At 37.0% G+C, this 19,918-nt stretch overlaps 1 protein-coding gene across 1 annotated transcript; it reads right to left on the bottom strand.

Annotated features, from left to right (window-relative positions):
• Positions 1-7: 7 nt before the first annotated feature.
• Positions 8-4,262, bottom strand: LOC144700803 (uncharacterized protein ycf23-like). Its single transcript, XM_078572348.1, has 9 exons — positions 3,978-4,262; positions 3,209-3,274; positions 2,972-3,046; positions 2,221-2,283; positions 2,078-2,137; positions 1,253-1,342; positions 1,061-1,168; positions 860-982; positions 8-233 (listed from the first exon to the last, which is right to left on the bottom strand). The coding sequence occupies exons 1-9, from the start codon at positions 4,197-4,199 to the stop codon at positions 105-107; spliced, it is 936 nt and encodes a 311-aa protein (XP_078428474.1). The 5' UTR covers positions 4,200-4,262; the 3' UTR covers positions 8-104.
• Positions 4,263-19,918: the final 15,656 nt, after the last annotated feature.

The raw sequence follows: 19,918 nt of genomic DNA, 5'->3' as shown, positions 1-19,918 counted from the left end.
TTAGACGTGCCATTAGAAGATGATTGCTAATATTGTCAAGAAGAAAACTTTGACACCATGTAAATTCCTATTCCGATACCAACACAGAAGAACATACAACATTATCATAAACGAGCATGATCAGCGGCAACCTTTGGGCGTGTGGCCGTGAGTTTGACTGCATCTGAGATACTTTTAACCTCCGCAATCATCGCAATCACATCATTGAGCTTGTTCACTGCTGACCCCACTCCCTGCACATCCAATATCATAGAAATATAAACACATGATTTATTTTTACTTCCTACTAGGGAACATCAGTCTGGATCAACGGCGATCCAAACCAACATCCCGAGAAGTCAAGATCCAATCAGTGATTCGATTGATAATTTGGTCTGGGTCTTGATCGTGCTTGTCGGCCAATCCCAGACAGCCGTTCATCGTAGAACAGATTGAAATATTCCATCTGATCAATCCAGTGTGGATTAAAGCGTGACATTTGGGAGATCTGCTGCGTGTTAAGGAGAAAGATAAAGCAGATACTTGCCTCTCCCCCCCATTTCACGATCGGTTTACTTGTCAAGTTAGGAATTTGAAATTCAAAATCTCACTGATCAGACAGAACAGTTTAACGATCTGGTTGGAGATCTGATCGAGTCTCAAATCGACTATCGTGATCGATCAACCTGACCTGATCAAGATTGTCAAAAGACCTGACAGGTCTCGACTGTGGACTTGACTGTTAATGGATCCGTCAATCAATCAGCTTATCAGATCGGTGATCTAGTGGATCAATCAAGCGATCAGATCAATTCGACGCTCCCTACTTTCTGATGATTAGAAAGTTGAAGATTATAGAAAAAGATAGCAGTTGGCTTACCACTCCAGCCGCTCCGGCAGTCAACGCCATTGGCGCAGTGACCGCACTAAGCCCAGATGAACACATGACAGGGATGCTGACAGCCCGGGACAACGAATATGCAGCAGCCAGTGTGGGAGTTGCCTATTTATTTGGGTGAAAGAAATAAACAAATTTACTAGAGTGAAATAGAAAAAAAAATTATCATAAAACGGATTATACCTTCTCAATTAAGCCGAGAACGCCTGGTTTAAGAGGATTCGAAGATTTTCCTCCTTCAGTTTGGATAACATCCACTCCTTCCTGTTCCAGCAACTCTGCCAACCTTATCTGTATTCACATGACACAGAAGTCAGCCCTAAGCATGGGAGTTGAACTTATGAATGATGAGGTTAAGTTGTTTTATGATTATACTTGATCTGGCATGCTCAGTATATGCGGCACGGTCACGGAGAGAGTGATGTCAGGAAGAATCCTCCTTGTCTGCCTTGTCAGGTCAAGTATCTGGGTATTTCCAATATGATATTTTTTAGCATATGATTTGCAAAAACCACAAAAATATGAGTAAAAAGAAAGAGGAGTCGGCGGTGTATGCTCTGATCAGTCAAAGCTGTTTGAAAATTTTGAATGATTCAATTCTCATGTACATCCAAACTTTATCATAGATGCTTCATTGAGATCTACTGAGAATCAAGGTAAGAAGAGAGCAGAACAATACGGGAACAATACGAGAATTTCTAGTCGAATGCAGCTAATTAGAACCCAGAAAAACCTCAAATCACCATTCATCTGATGTGTTGTTTGATACTTTACTTGTATTTACAACCGTCTGTTGAAGCCTGTGTGAGACAATATGATATCGTCTCAAATAGTATGAGTGAATCAGAAAGGCTTGGAAATTATATTGAAAATTTAGTCTATTCTGTCCTCATCTTTCATGCTCTGGCATAAGTTTTAGTCCATTCCAATACTAATAAGTTATAAGAACTAATGACCATAATGGTATTGGAATTGGTAAATACTCGTGATGAATCCGTGTCATCACGGCGATGTGATGTGTTTGGTGATGATGGATGTGACGAACTTTGGCAGTGACATTGCCATGTCACTGTTCATCGCCCATCCATCATCGGCGCATCACGTCGATCCCTCGGTAAAACGATCGGCTGAGATCAAATCAGTCGTGTAAATCATCGTCACATCATGATGTTAGTATCAGTTTTTTTTCTCAAAAATTACCTCTTCTGGAGAAAACCGCCTCCCCATTTCGTAGAAGGAATCGTAATTCCCAATCTCTACCTAAATTATGATCAAGATGAACAAATAATTATAAAGATGGAGATATAGCCGAAAAAACAAAAGACGGCAAATTGAGCTCTCACCATCTGAGCTCCCTCTTCAACAGCCGGAAGGAAGGCAAGGGGATCAACTGATGATACACAAACCTGTGAAGATTAAGGATTAATTATAGGTACCAGATTTTACGCATAATTAAAGTTCGGGGATGATTAAATAAAGAGCCTTTGATACAGGAAAGTTAAATAAAAAATTGCCTTAATAAGTAGGAAGAATAACCTTGTGACTAGGCAATTCAGGCGAAAAATTGAAAGAACAGACTGGCCAAATTTAGATTGCAAGCCAACAGACGACACTTTGTTCAAAAGTTCTTTATGTGGTTCAAGTAAGGGTATTATTGTAATTTTACTTTCAGGGTACCTATCCCCATAAAAGGGGTGATGAAACTTAGTCTTAATTTACTTTGGTTTTATCTTCATCAACTGCCTAATTCCCAGTCTGGCAAGTCTTTCTCTCTCTACTGCTAACCCCTCTGTAATTCTAAAGCAGATTTTACTCAAAGAAAAGAAAATGAAAAATAAATAAATAAATCAAAATAAATGTGGAAGAAGTTGGTAATGGGTCAATCTTTATCCTTGCATTATATGGAATATCCTTGCCCAATTCCCAGTGTGCCAAGTCTTTCTCTCTCTACTGCTAACCCCTTTGTAATTCTAAAGCAGATTTTACTCAAAGAAAAAACTGATAAATAAATAAATAAATCAGAATAAATGTGGAAGAAGTTAGTAATGGGTCAGTTTTTATCCTTGCATTATATGGAAAATGAAGATTACTTACTGGAAGAGAAGTTAGGCTGATGGCTAGTTTTACCAGCTCCGGATCACAAGCAATGTCAACATGGGTTGCTCCACCCTGTATTACTCCATAGGACTTAGCATAAGTGACAAATTTAATATGTTCACAGTAAATAAATCCTAGGTGGGTTGAAGTAAATAAAGGTAAAAATTAGGAAGGTAGAAAATGAATATTCGGCTAGGAAATCATAAATTGTATTTTTTTGGAGGAGAAATGGACCTTATCAGCGGCAGTGACGACGGAGGTGACATTTTCGCGGTTAAAGTTCAGCAGCCCGGCGATTATCTGACGAAGCAACAAGCTCATGAAATGTAACAAGAGCAGAATGAAAAGTAGTTGAAAGCTTGGACTAAACCCATAATAAGAAACATACAAATAAGAGTATCACAAATAGTATGGAAAAATAAAAATAAGAAATTTATAGAATTAAGAAACGTAATTAAAAATTAAAATTAAAGTCATAAAATAAAAAATTACAAAACGAAAATGAAAAATTAAGAATGAAAATAACCATAGAATAAAATGACCATAAAAAATGAAAATTAAAAAACCGTAAAGTTGACAAAAGAAAAGAGAAGAAAACAGAAAAATCTGAAGTCAAAAAAAGAAAAGATCAAAAAGAAAAAAAGAAAAGATCTCAAAATAAAAAAATGAATGAAGGAAAAATCTTCAATAAAAAAATAAAAATGAAAGAAAATAAACGATGACCAATGGAAAATTGTTATCAAAATGAAAAAAAATACAAAATTATTGTACAATTATAAAAAAAACTCAGTCTGGATTCGAGTACCCAGGGCAGGATCAGGAGACAGAACCGAGCTAAAATCTAGAAAAATAAATAGATTCTTTCTATTGAGATTCATCAAACTTCCGAAGAACATGCAAATTACTTTTAACTGACCACCCAATAACCCAGTTCGAAGAAAGAAAGAGAATCTCACGAAAAAAAAAGCCAAGAAAAGAGCAAAATCAAAGACAAATAACCCACTTTAATCGCCCTGCCGTTGTTAAATTCTCTGAGAACATCCTCCTTCGCCGAGGCTCTGATCCTGCAAGCGAAGGCTCTCCTGGAAGTCCGGCCTCCACAAACTTTGCTGAAATTCGCTTCAAAGAGAGAGCTACGGCTGCCGAAGCCTGCATTTCTACCAGGAAGAGCAGCGCAGGGAAATGGCAAAGAAGAAGAAGAAGAAGAGAGAGCCGCCTGAATCATCTTTCCCTCTCTTGTTCTTTCCTGCGCTTGTGGGTAGAGAATCTACACCAGTATTATTTCCCAAAGAAGATAAGTATTTGATGGGCAGACGCGTGTCTTCAACTGCGTGTGGCCCAGCTGGGTTGCCTATTTCACTCTCTCTTTTATTTTGACAGCTCCAGCCTTCATTGTCTCTTTGGTTTTCACCACAGATTGATTTTGCATGAAGAAATATCAGTAGGGATTGTTGTAGTGGCATTAGGACTGGTAATCAGTACCACCCGTGTGAATGAGTAGCTGAGTAAAATTTTGTATTTTTTTAGGATTTAATGAAAGTAAACTAGTGCACTCTTTTTTAAAAAAATATCTCCAGCCTTCATTGTCCCCAGAAACAGTGGTCCTTGGGATTTTACGACAGATTGATTTTGCATGGAATGAATATCACTGGGGATAGTAGAAGTAACATTAGGGCTGATAATCAGGATACCGCCAATGTCCCTTCCTCTCTTTACCTCTCTTGGCAGGACCTTCCTTGGGAAGCTCAGGGATGCCACCACGTAGAGCGCCTCGGCCTGCCAGCTCTACGTACGCGTAGCTCCCTGCCAAAGGATGGCCCCCGCGTCTGGCGTATTGCATGGATCACTGGAGGCGGGAGCGCTCGCCCTCTCGCCTGATTGCTGTACCCGCCGCGCACCTCCACGCTGACACCTGATGAACGCGGGAAGAGCTCTGCACACTCCATGCACCACCACTGCGGCCTGGGTCTAGCATGCTGCCGACACGAGCAAACTTCTCTGGGCACTTCCTAGGCATCACTCATGTATTTTTTCTTTTACTGCACCTTGGGTGTGGGCGAGCAGGGTCCGTGTGTAAGTTGGACATTTACGCTCGCTCCACACCAACAAACGCTGATGAACAATCCACTTAATAAATAAAAACCCCCTGGGTGGCGTCTAGGGCACGGCTGGATCGGTCTGCGGGCACAACCTTGGGGTTGGCTGTACCCAGCACTATGTTTTTTGACAATAAAAAAAAAGGATATCACCAATGTAAATGAGTAAGATAAACAAGTAAGCAGAGTGAGCTTTGAGGTATAGAGAAGATTTCGTTTTTAAGCAGACAAAGCCTGGTTGTTGCACAAAAAGGGTGGGTTTTTTAAACCAAACCCTGGGAGCTTGTTTAAGAGGATAGAGAGAGTTAAAAATTTTAAACATTATGAAGAAATGGGGGATGTTGAAAACCTGGAGTTTGCTCTGTATAAATATTTTCAATAAGATCCTCATGCGATAAAGCATTAGAAATAGTTGGTGCAGTTTCCACAAGTTACTAATAACTAATGATAACAAAATGTGAATAGTGGTACGCTTGATGACTGGAATAAATCTTTCAGCATAATCCCATCCTTTTGGTTGTGTAAAGCCCTTGGCCACAAGCTGCTCCTTTTACTTATCAAGAGAGTTGTAGAGCTGGTATTTTTTGAAAAGAATCATTTGTTTTATGAGAAAGTTTTATGCTTAACAGTGAGGAATCAAAATCCATATTTTTTATGAGAACTCATTGTATTCAGTAGTCATAGATTACCTTAAGTGGGGATGCTTAGGTGCAACAATAAATCTCATGGATTCAAGAAAATAACTATTAACTGCATCCATGTTAAGAAATGAAGGATATTTGGTGGCTACATGACCTGATTCCCATTTGGACTTAAGCAATTGGCACTTATGGCATTGTTGAAGTTCTGATAGGTCTAGCAAATCACAGAAGTATAAAATAATGAGGAGTTTTCTGTGAGGTAGTGGGGTGAGGATGGGCTAGGTAGGGCTGAGAAGTGATAAGTAGGAGACGATGGTTTTAAAGCCAGTCACTCATTCTATTTATTATTTATAATTCATTAACACATAATATATCCATTATTACAAATGTGTGATGTTTATAATAAATTCTAAGGGTATGCACAATGGTTATCAAATTAGATGAGATCATAATATTAGGATTCAACGGATATCCTAAATATTCCTATTCATAAGATATGCAAGGAGGAAATCAAGATATCTTAATATGATAACATTATCTACACCTACTCATGTGATCAAGATGATTGATATGATGAGAGACAGACTAGAAGGTGGGTGTTATTTAGGGGAAGAGTTCATAATATTTATTTGTATGAATACCTGGATGATATTATTTCTAAACAAAACTAGGTCATTTCCTATATACTTGTGTAAGGGGTCCTTTGACCTAAACCCCAATGATATTTTTTTGATGAAAAGTTTTATTTTGATTATAACCTAGGAGTCTCAAATTTAGGATTTGAAATAGTCTGAGCTCGAACGTAGCTTCAAGTCTACGAAGGTGATTGTGTGGTCAAGATGGGATTGATATCATACACTTTTGTGTGGAGAGACTAAATGTAGATAATAGGCACTCTTTAGGAGAAGAGGACACTGAATTTATCTGTATGAATACCTGGATGGTATTATTTCTAAACATCAACCAGGTCAATTCATATCATACTTATGTAAAATTTCCTTTGAGATATACATCAAGGACATCTTGTCTATGAAGAGTTGTATTCTGATTATAACCTATTAGCCCCTAATGGAAGGATTCCACTCCTATGTTGCAACAACCCCATGTAGACAATTGTGTAGTCAAGATGGGATTGTGTGCCCTCATTTTATGAGGATACAAAATCAAAGAAGAAAGTGTGATGAAATGTTTAAGACAAGGTAGTGGAAATATTAGAGAAAGAGTTCAACAATGATTTTCCAATTCAGTCATAAGAAGGACGATCTATTCGGGTTTGTTAGCTGACCATACCCTAAGTCATTTTGGAAGTGTTTTGAAGGTGATATATTATGTAAACACAATAATTAATGACATAAAGGTTTAATGAATGGATTTATGAACCCCTTGTACCTTCTAGAACACATGGTGTAGTTTGGCACCTCACATGTTAGCGACTCATTCTAGCGATTGGGTTAAATTTATCTAATTTATATGTAGGATAAAACTAATTAATTATTTTAGCTAAAAAATCATTATTGGAGTTGCATAGTTTTATGAAATAATTATAAAGGTTTTTGGATGTCAGAGGGTAGACTTAAAACACAAGGTTATTTATAATAAAAAAATAAGTATAAAATGGAGGAAACCACAAATGAAATATTCCCATGTCATTATTTCCTTGGTTTCCTTCCTTCCTATATCCTTGGGCACCCTTGTGTGACCATAACTGTGATAAAAATCATCTTAGAGAGATGGCAACAGGTATTGAGTATAAGACAAGGAGGTTCAACATGTTGATACCCTGCTTGGATATGTCTAGAGACCAGACACTTGTGCAGCTCATGATGACTCATTCAAGGAACCAAATGGATTTCAAATTAAATTCTGGAAAACATTATTTGATGGTTATTTTGGCTTGATTTTAGTGGGTCTACTTCCATTCAGTTTTTGAATCCTCCTTGGATCATTGATCATGGTCACGAATCCCATCATTAACTTCCAAAGGATATTGAAAACTCTAAAAATTGAAAAATTACTTTGTGTCAGATTTCATTTACGTCAGCTTGTGTAGAGGTGTAGTAGATGTGTGTGAAAGCATAATATGTGATTGAGATGTCTGGGTACAAGCTAAACTCTTTGAACTCATGCACTTTCTAGCATAAAACACAAAGCATATATCTTCATCTCTATCTTCCTGATGAATGCATCTGGGTTTTAACAATATTTATAAATTAAAATTTTTTTATTATGTTTTGGATACTAAGATATTTTTGTGTTGGGTTTTGCTGGGATCCAGGTCTGAGATTAGTTTTGCACAAAAAATTAATCACGCCTTTAAAACTATATCCAATTTAGTTTCATGATCAAATCACCTTGCGCAGAATTAAATACACTATCCATTTTTTCCTCAAATAAATCATTTCAAGCGATGAAAATGCCTGACCTATAGACATTTACACACGGTCCTAACTACTAATGGATCCCTGATAATCTCAATTTTAGGGTTAAAATTCGTCGTTGGTGATTGAGATTATTCAATAAAATATATTTGACCGTACTTGAAAATACGTAGTTAGTGATGAGTACGGATCGTCTCCACAGGGAACGATGATTAAGGAATTACTTTCTTAAACTAGTGATGATCAATGAGCAATCGACAAAAACACAATTCAAGGATATGAGCGAGTGATATCGATTAAGAAGTACTTAATTTATATGTTAATTTAACTTAAATAAAAGAGTAAGTGATTGTGACGGACACGATAATGAACTATGGTATGAACGAGGATAGTGGTTGGATATGGAATGGTGCGATGGCAAGGATGGAGAGATGAGAGAGTGGGGACGTAAGTGAGTGAAGTGATAAATGAAACGTTGATAAAAAAAAACTATAACTATGATAACGATGATGTTGGGAGAGAAACAACGTAAGGCGAAGACACTTACCTTAGATCCTTACGTTCCGCCAGGATCACGGCGATTTGCGAGTGCCGGTAAGCTCCCCCTCTTCTCTTTTGTCTCTTCCACACACCCAAGACACCAAGAACACTCTTGATGGATCTCAAAACTCACTCTCTTTCAATCAGCCCACAAAAGTGGGAAGCAAGTTCAAGATGGTTTTTACAATGATCCAGGCCTCTATTTATAGATTAGAGGGTATGGATAGAAAGAGGAGGGGAAGATGAAAAGTTATGGCCATTGGAAGTTGAAGCAATCCTAGCCTTTAATTTCTTCTCACTCCTCATCAATGTCATCAGTTTGTGCCTGTTAAGAAGTCAAAGCACTTGGTATTCTGTGGCTTTTCGTATTCCGTGGCTTTTCATATTCCATGCCTTTTTGTATTCCGTGGCTTTTCATATTCCATGGCTTTTCGTATTCCGTGACTTTTCATATTCCGTGCCACATGTACATGTCAAAAGGACAAAAAACAAAGAAAAAATCTCTTTCTCAATGCTGATGTGGCGGCGCATCCGCACGCCACGTCACACTATGCCATAAAAAAAAACAAAATACTTAAAAAATTTCATATTAAATCAAATAAAAGCCCAAAAAATACGTATAAATATATTTTTTGAATCAGAAAAATCATATCTTTCCAAATTTAATATCCAAAACTTCCATAAAAATCATATTCTTTCTCAAAAAATTATATTCTTTTAGAATATACTATTAGAAAAATCCTAAAATATAGAAAATTCAGAAATTTATTCTAAAAATAGATTTAATCATTTTAAGCTTGATAACATGCAAATATGAGTAATTTAATGCATAAAGCCGCATAAATATAATAATATAAGGCACTATAAATGCATGTTATCAGACCCCCCAAGTTAAATCATTGCTAGCCCCTTAGCAATGACATTTAAAATCTCTTGGTAGATACATTCACCTTATAGTCTTAGCAACATGAGCTTGAAGTGATTGTTATATCAATTACACCTCTAAGTACGATTATACCCATGTAATGCTAGAATGCGTATGAGAGACTCCCTTGTGGTTTTGGAAAGAGCTGGTGGTCATGAGGAGTGAAGCCTACTTCTCGTCGGGTATGATACTATAATCTAGGTAATGCTTTCCCTCACTTTCTCACATCACTCACTCACACATGACGGTCCCCACTAAGTTTCCTCCCTCCTAAGAGTAAAACATAGTCACTATTCACTTCTCAAGTAAACACAGAATATCAATTGTGTATCAAGGAATCACGTGTGATGAGGCTACTATATAACTATGTGTAAAGAGAGAAGAGAATGAGGAATGTCTCAAAAGAATGGGTGAAAGGTATGTTAAGGATGATTGACAGGCATAGAATACTTAAGATAGCTTACTCCCAAGATAGACAACAAGAACAAAATGGTATGAGAGAATATGTGAAGATGGACGTTATTGAATAAGCCTAGATGATAATTTAATCAACATTCATATTGAGTAAATAGAGATGCTTCCAACAAAAACCCCAAAATTTTTTTTCCTTTTTTCTTTCTTTTTTTTTTCTCTTTTTTTGTTTTTACTTTTTTTTTTTTTTCTTTTTTTTCCTTTTTTTCTTTTTTTCTTTTTTTCTTTCTCTTTCTTTTTTTTTTTCAACAGGGGTGAACGTAAATGGAAGCTTAGTATGGGAATGGATAATGGTTGATCAACTACACAACATTTGACGCATTCCAGGCTAGTATCATGAAGATGAGCTCAGAAGACAAGACGTAGACATAAACAAAGAGAGGTATACAAAGGAAAAGATATGAGAGGGTGAATCACAAGGGGAAGAGGAGAAGAAAATTGGGAGTGAGCATATCATAGTATTCTAGGACTAGCGGGGAATAGATGGGCACCTATAAGAATGAGTGAAATTGGGTTAATGGTAAGGGTAAGCTAGGGAAAATGGATGAAGAGGGTACACATATAGGTTTCAAAAGGTATTTCAAGGTGGCTCAAGGAAAGGTCATTCTGTGCTTAAGAATTTGAAATATGACCATTTTTACCTCAAGAGAGATTCACTTAGTGGAGATTTGAAACTTAAGACTTGATTCACTCATTGGTGGGTGGATGATGGTGGCTCACTCGGCATTCTCCTAAGACGATAGTACTTCAACCCTTTGATTTTCATGTCTGTTCCCCACCCTACCAGATATCCTAACCATTTGGAAGAATAACACATGCATCTAGACCATGGTTCATACCATTAAGAGATGTATTTGATCCGCTACACGAGCCTAACTTCTATACTCATGTTGCTAGGACATGTGATGAGTGGTTCTCCCAAAAGGGCATGTGGTGAGCCTAACTTCTACTCCCCAACTTGAAAGGATGTAAGGAATAAAAAGATTTTGAAACCAAAATTCCCCCCCCCCCCTTTGAAATATGCATTGTCCCTAATGCAAGAAATAAAATGGTGGAAGAAGGAATTGTCAAACCGTGATTTTTTTTTTTTGCCACTTATGTCACTGTCTTGCCGTGGATCCTTGTGCTTAGTATGGTTGCCTCCGTAGCTTATTCTCCTAAAAACAAAAAGTTATCTAGAAAGATAGTCAAAAGAGATCAAATGGAAGATTAATAAAGTAAAGGTAAAAAATAAAAGAAGCAAATCTAGGTAAGAAGTGTATTATACTAATGCAAGACTAAACCCCTGGTTCAAGAAGGTCTATCATTGCTTCCATAGGTTGGGGTTCTAGCTCCAGGTATTGTTTTAACCTTTGTCCATTCACCTTGAACTGTGTACCTGTCTTTGGATCTGAAATCAAAACAGCTCCATAATCAAACAGTTTAATAATGATAAATGGACCATCCCATCTACTCTTAAGCTTTCCTGGAAACAATTTCAATCGTGAATTGTAAAGCCATATTTTTTGATTTTCATAAAAATTTCTTCTGTTTAACGTGCTATCGTGAAATGCTTTCATTTTAGATTAGTAAATTACAGAATTTTTTTATGCTTCATTTCTTAGTTCTTACAATTCTTGGAGTTGTAGCATACGATTTCTACTTGCATCTTCCATAGCAAGATTCAATTTTCTAATTGCCCAATAAGCTCGATGTTGAATCTCAACAGGAAGATGGCATGCCTTTCCAAATATGAGCCTATACGGGGACATCCCAATGGGTCCCTTATAGGCTGTCCTATAAGCCCATAATGCATCGGGTAATCTTTCGCTCCAATCCTTACCATCCGGCCGTACAATCTTCTTAAGGATCTTTTTGATTTCACGGTTAGTAACCTCAACCTGGCCATTGGCTTGTGGATGGTAAGGAGTTGTCATCTTATGATGAACCCCATACTTCTTGAGGAGGGACCTGAAATGTGAATTATTAAAATGCGACCCGCCATCACTTATGATTGCCCTAGGGCATCCAAAACGGGAAAATATATTCTGATTTAAAATTTTAAGTACGACTTTATGATCACTTGTCCTCGTGGGAATTGCTTCAACCCACTTAGACACATAATCAACGGCCATCAGAATATATTCGTGCCCGTGTGATGGTGGAAAAGGTCCCATGAAATCTATGCCCCACAAATCAAATAGTTCTATTTCAATAATAGGTTTGAGTGGCATTGCATCATTTTTCTTAAGATTAACCATCGATTGACATTTCAAGCAATGCTTACAAAACTCAAATGAATCTCTAAATAAAGTTGGCCAAAAGAAACCACATTGAAGCACTTTAGATGCTGTAATCTTGGAAGAGAAATGTCCACCACAAAAAGATGAATGACAAAATTCTAAGATACTTCTATGTTCTTCTTCAGGCACACATCTTCTTAATATTTGGTCTACACCTAAGTGAAAGAGTTCAGGATCCTCCCAAAAATAAAACTGAACTTCTCGAAGGAATTTCTTTTTCACTTGTTCATTCCAATCATCAGGGGTTCTTCCCGTAACGAGATAATTAACTATGTGTGCAAACCAAGGAATTCTTTTAGTGCTAACCTTAAGTATGTGTTCATCCGGAAATTTTTCAGAAATAGGGGTTCTAGTGTTGACGTGCAATCTAGATAAATGATCAGCTACAAAGTTTTCTGAGCCACGTCTATCTTTAATTTCAATATCAAATTCTTGCATTAATAAAATCCATCTAATTAACCTAGGTTTAGCTTCTTTCTTATTCATCAAATATCTAATAGCAGCATGATCAGAAAAGATAACTATTTTACTCCCTAGTAAATAAGATCTAAATTTATCTAAAGCAAAAACAATAGCTAGAAATTCCTTTTCAGTTGTAGTGTAATTTACCTGGGCATCTACTAAGGTTTTGCTAGCGTAATGGATGACCACTGGCTTCTTTTTGATGCGTTGACCAAGGACTGCACCTACCGCAAAATCAGAAGCATCGCACATCAGCTCGAAGGGAAGACTCCAGTCTGGTGCTTGTAGAATTGGTGCTTGCACTAGAGCTTCCTTAATCTGAATGAAAGCTTTCTTTGCTGCATCGTTAAATTCAAAAATCACATCTTTAACTAATAAATTGGTCAACGGTTTAGACAACTTAGCAAAATCTTTGATGAATCGTCTATAGAAGCCTGCGTGGCCAAGGAATCCTCTAAGTTCCTTGGTGTTGGTGGGAAGTGGAAGGTTCTGGATCACTTCCACTTTGGCCTTGTCCACTTCGAGTCCACGGTTGCTGACTAGATGTCCCAAAACTATTCCCTCTTGAACCATGAAATGGGACTTTTCCCAACTGAGCACTAGCTTTTTCTCCACGCATATCTGCAATACCTTTTCTAAATTAGACAAACATGAATCAAAATCTTGACCAAAAACAGAGAAATCATCCATAAAAATCTCTAAACAGTCACCAACTAAATCTGAAAATAAGGCAGTCATGCATCGTTGAAATGTAGCAGGCGTTACATAATCCAAATGGCATTCTCCTAAATGCAAATGTTCCAAAGGGCATGTAAAAGTAGTTTTCTCTTGGTCCTCGGATGAATTTCAATTTGATTATATCCTGAATATCCATCAAGGAAACAAAAATAGTTTTGCCCTGCTAATTTTTCTAAGATTTGATCAAGAAATGGCAGGGGATAGTGATCTTTCTTTGTTACCACATTCAGCTTCCGGTAATCGATACATATCCTCCAGCTAGTTGGTAATCTAGTTTGGATCTCTTCCCCTTGCTCATTCTTGGTCACTGTTATCCCAGTTTTCTTAGGAACAACATGCACCGGACTAACCCATGGACTATCTGAAATAGAATATATAAATCCTGCTTCTAACCATTTCAAAATTTCTTTTCTAACTACCTCTTGCATGATAGGATTTAATTTTCGTTGACACTCTCTTGCAGGCTTAGCATTATCTTCCGTAAATATTCTATGAACACATATAGATGCATTAATTCCCTTAATATCTGAAATACACCAACCAATAGCAGATTTATAACTTCGGAGCATAGTTAGCAGTTTACTTTCTTGATGCAATGATAATGATGATGATATAATAACAGGGTAATCATTGCTCTCTCCTAGAAATGCATATTTCAGGGTAGATGGTAAAGGTTTCAAATCAATTTTTGAATCAATAGCACAAGCACTTCTCTCAAAATCATCTTGAAAATCATGAGATGAAGCATACGTAATATCAAAATCATGAGAATCAATCAAGCAAATATCTTCACAAGATTTTTCAGGATATTTCATTAGCCTAGACATGTTTATTTCAACCTTCTCTTTTCCAACCTTTAACTCAACAACCCCTTTCTCCCAATCTGTGTTTGCCCTAGCTGTAGCTAAGAAAGGTCGCCCTAAGATTATAGGAGCATTCCTGAGATCTTCGGTAACCTTCATATCAGCCACTATGAAATCTACAGGAAAGTAACATTGCTCGATTTTAACTACTACATCTTCCAACAATCCATAAGGTTTCCTAATAGACCCATCCGCTAATTGCAGTTCTAAAAATATCGGTTCTAAATCTCCAAACTGAAATTTATCGTATAAGGCCTTTGGCAAAATGTTAACACTTGCTCCTGAGTCAAGTAGAGATTTGGAGAAAACCATTCCCCCTATCTCACACTTGATGAAAGGAGCTCTAGGATCCCTACGTTTTTCAGGAAGATTTTGTAGAATAGAACTCAAGTTTTCAGATAATTGGATACGCTTTTGCTTTCTACTAGGTGTACACAAATTTTTCAAAATTTTAGCATATGAAGGAATATGTTGAATTGCTTCTGTCAAAGGAATCTTAATTGTAACTTGCTTGAAAATTTCTAAAAGGTGCTCATCATGTGCATTTGGTTTTATCTTTGAAATTTTCAAAGCATCGGGGAAAGGAATGGACGTCACATAATCTTTAGGATCAAGTTCTTTCGTATTATCTTCTATATCTTCATGAGATTCTTCTACTTCTACTTTTTCAGAAACATCACGAAGAATTTTACCACTTCGTAGCTTGGAAATAGCATGCATGGTTTGATGATTTTCCATAGAGATATGACTGTTAATATAATGTAAATTTCTAGGATTAATTTCAGGTTGAGTTGGGAGTCGACCTTGTTCATGGTTGCGGGAACCATTATTGTCCAATTTACCTTTATAGTCTGCCTTTGCCGCTTGCCCTTCTCGCATCTGTTCCATCTCTTTTTTAAACTCTTGCATCATCCCCAACATTTGAGCTTGCATTTGCTCCATCTTATCTTGTTTTTCCTGCACATTTCTATAAAGCTCATCATAAGACGGGTTAGGGTTAGTGTTAGGCTGAAAAGCCTTTTGTGGACCACGCGGATAGAAATTACGTTGCTCTTGTTGTTGGAAAGATGATGGGTTAGAGGGATAAGATGGCCTTTGCATGTTAGGTCGGTTGTATGTGATATCCCTAGGGTTCCAAGAATTTTGACCTATAGGCCTAGTCATTCCTTGCCGATGAATAGCCATACCCCGTTCATGTAAAGGACAATCTACCTCTACGTGATCAGCACTAGAGCAATGATGGCATAATGACATATCTATTTGGGATGGTCGATGTTCCTCGTGAATGCCTATCTTATCTAATCGACTAGTTAGTTCAGAGATGACTTTAACTAATTGATCAATACGTAAATCAGGTTCAACTGCATTCACGTCAATCATCCCTCCCCTTTTAGGATTTAAATTTCTCCCATTGCGATTAAGAGCAGCGTAGTATGCATCATTTTCAGCTAGTGTTTCCAAAATGCCTAGTGCTTCATCTAAATATTTATGCATAAACGCATTCTCCACTAGCTGCGTCGATCATCTTCGATCTTGATCTCGTAATCCTGCATAAAATGTTTGTACTATCTCCCATTCTTCTATGCCATGGTGTGGACATTTTCTAGTTAATTCTTTTAGCCTTTCCCATGCGTCTCCTAAGGATTCATCGGGTCCTTGACAAAATTCTCGTATTGCTCGTCGATATGAATTCGTTTTTCCAACGGAGTAGAATTTTTTTAGGAATGCAATTTCCATCTCTTTCCATGAATCAAAATTCAGAGAGAGAGATGTAAACCAACTTCTAGCTTTATCTCGAAGACTGAAAGGGAATAACCACATTTTAATCACCTCATTTGTAACATTACGAAAGTGAAATGTTTGACAAATCAAAGTAAATTCTTCCAAATGCTTATAGGGCTCTTCTTGAGATAAACCATGGAAATTAGGGAGCGACTGAATCATGTGATGATCAATTTTAAAATTTGAACCCTCGTCGATAGGTGCATTAACCTTAGTAAGGGGCTCGTATCCTAAAGGAGCAGAAAATTCGTTCAATCTACGACGTCTATTTCCTTCATTTATAACACAATTCTCAGGGTGGTTGTTTTGATTATTCGACGAATCTCCTTCATCTCCTTCACTTTCATTCTCATTCTGTTTTTGTGATCGTCTACCGTTCATGATGAAAGATAAAACTAAATAAAGAAAATATAGAGTTTAAGACTTGTACCTTTTCTTCGTGTCTTTGTTGGCCTCGTAGAGCAGTCTGAACTATTTAAATCACTCTAAGAGATAAGATCACAAAAATAAAAGAACTTAAATCCTTAATGGCTACCGTTCCCCGGCAGCGGCGCCAATTGATAATCTCAATTTTAGGGTTAAAATTCGTCGTTGGTGATTGAGATTATTCAATAAAATATATTTGACCGTACTTGAAAATACGTAGTTAGTGATGAGTACGGATCGTCTCCACAGGAGCGATGATTAAGGAATTACTTTCTTAAACTAGTGATGATCAATGAGCAATCGACAAAAACACAATTCAAGGATATGAGCGAGTGATATCGATTAAGAAGTACTTAATTTATATGTTAATTTAACTTAAATAAAAGAGTAAGTGATTGTGACGGACACGATAATGAACTATGGTATGAACGAGGATAGTGGTTGGATATGGAATGGTGCGATGGCAAGGATGGAGAGATGAGAGAGTGTGGACGTAAGTGAGTGAAGTGATAAATGAAACGCGTTGATAAAAAACTATAACTATGATAACGATGATGTTGGGAGAGAAACAACGTAAGGCGAAGACACTTACCTTAGATCCTACGTTCCGCCAGGATCACGGCGATTTGCGAGTGCCGGTAAGCTCCCCCTCTTCTCTTTTGTCTCTTCCACACACCCAAGACACCAAGAACACTCTTGATGGATCTCAAAACTCACTCTCTTTCAATCAGCCCACAAAAGTGGGAAGCAAGTTCAAGATGGTTTTTACAATGATCCAGGCCTCTATTTATAGATTAGAGGGTATGGATAGAAAGAGGAGGGGAAGATGAAAAGTTATGGCCATTGGAAGTTGAAGCAATCCTAGCCTTTAATTTCTTCTCACTCCTCATCAATGTCATCAGTTTGTGCCTGTTAAGAAGTCAAAGCACTTGGTATTCTGTGGCTTTTCGTATTCCGTGGCTTTTCATATTCCATGCCTTTTTGTATTCCGTGGCTTTTCATATTCCATGGCTTTGTATTCGTGACTTTTCATATTCCGTGCCACATGTACATGTCAAAAGGACAAAAACAAAGAAAAATCTCTTTCTCAATGCTGATGTGGCGCGCATCCGCACCCCACGCCACACTCTGCCATAAAAAAAAACAAAATACTTAAAAAATTTCATATTAAATCAAATAAAAGCCCAAAAAATACGTATAAATATATTTTTTGAATCAGAAAAATCATATCTTTCCAAATTTAATATCCAAAACTTCCATAAAAATCATATTCTTTCTCAAAAAATTATATTCTTTTAGAATATACTATTAGAAAAATCCTAAAATATAGAAAATTCAGAAATTTATTCTAAAAATAGATTTAATCATTTTAAGCTTGATAACATGCAAATATGAGTAATTTAATGCATAAAGCCGCATAAATATAATAATATAAGGCACTATAAATGCATGTTATCAGACCCCCCAAGTTAAATCATTGCTAGCCCCTTAGCAATGACATTTAAAATCTCTTGGTAGATACATTCACCTTATAGTCTTAGCAACATGAGCTTGAAGTGATTGTTATATCAATTACACCTCTAAGTACGATTATACCCATGTAATGCTAGAATGCGTATGAGAGACTCCTTGTGGTTTTGGAAAGAGCTGGTGGTCATGAGGAGTGAAGCCTACTTCTCGTCGGGTATGATACTATAATCTAGGTAATGCTTTCCCTCACTTTCTCACATCACTCACTCACACATGACGGTCCCCACTAAGTTTCCTCCCTCCTAAGAGTAAAACATAGTCACTATTCACTTCTCAAGTAAACACAGAATATCAATTGTGTATCAAGGAATCACGTGTGATGAGGCTACTATATAACTATGTGTAAAGAGAGAAGAGAATGAGGAATGTCTCAAAAGAATGGGTGAAAGGTATGTTAAGGATGATTGACAGGCATAGAATACTTAAGATAGCTTACTCCCAAGATAGACAACAAGAACAAAATGGTATGAGAGAATATGTGAAGATGGACGTTATTGAATAAGCCTAGATGATAATTTAATCAACATTCATATTGAGTAAATAGAGATGCTTCCAACAAAAACCCCAAAATTTTTTTTCCTTTTTTCTTTCTTTTTTTTTTCTCTTTTTTTGTTTTTACTTTTTTTTTTCTTTTCTTTTTTTTCCTTTTTTTCTTTTTTTCTTTCTTTTTTTTTTTTTTTTTTTCAACAGGGGTGAACGTAAATGGAAGCTTAGTATGGGAATGGATAATGGTTGATCAACTACACAACATTTGACGCATTCCAGGCTAGTATCATGAAGATGAGCTCAGAAGACAAGACGTAGACATAAACAAAGAGAGGTATACAAAGGAAAAGATATGAGAGGGTGAATCACAAGGGGAAGAGGAGAAGAAAATTGGGAGTGAGCATATCATAGTATTCTAGGACTAGCGGGGAATAGATGGGCACCTATAAGAATGAGTGAAATTGGGTTAATGGTAAGGGTAAGCTAGGGAAAATGGATGAAGAGGGTACACATATAGGTTTCAAAAGGTATTTCAAGGTGGCTCAAGGAAAGGTCATTCTGTGCTTAAGAATTTGAAATATGACCATTTTTACCTCAAGAGAGATTCACTTAGTGGAGATTTGAAACTTAAGACTTGATTCACTCATTGGTGGGTGGATGATGGTGGCTCACTCGGCATTCTCCTAAGACGATAGTACTTCAACCCTTTGATTTTCATGTCTGTTCCCCACCCTACCAGATATCCTAACCATTTGGAAGAATAACACATGCATCTAGACCATGGTTCATACCATTAAGAGATGTATTTGATCCGCTACACGAGCCTAACTTCTATACTCATGTTGCTAGGACATGTGATGAGTGGTTCTCCCAAAAGGGCATGTGGTGAGCCTAACTTCTACTCCCCAACTTGAAAGGATGTAAGAAAAAAAAAAATTTTGAAACCAAAATTCCCCCCCCCCCCCTTTGAAATATGCATTGTCCCTAATGCAAGAAATAAAATGGTGGAAGAAGGAATTGTCAAACCGTGATTTTTTTTTTTTGCCACTTATGTCACTGTCTTGCCGTGGATCCTTGTGCTTAGTATGGTTGCCTCCGTAGCTTATTCTCCTAAAAACAAAAAGTTATCTAGAAAGATAGTCAAAAGAGATCAAATGGAAGATTAATAAAGTAAAGGTAAAAAATAAAAGAAGCAAATCTAGGTAAGAAGTGTATTATACTAATGCAAGACTAAACCCCTGGTTCAAGAAGGTCTATCATTGCTTCCATAGGTTGGGGTTCTAGCTCCAGGTATTGTTTTAACCTTTGTCCATTCACCTTGAAC

Source organism: Wolffia australiana, chromosome 3, assembly GCF_029677425.1.
Source record: "Wolffia australiana isolate 7733 chromosome 3, ASM2967742v1".
Taxonomy (NCBI): domain Eukaryota; kingdom Viridiplantae; phylum Streptophyta; class Magnoliopsida; order Alismatales; family Araceae; genus Wolffia; species Wolffia australiana.
Note: the sequence above shows the minus strand (reverse complement) of the source record. Positions and strands in the feature narration are given on the sequence as shown.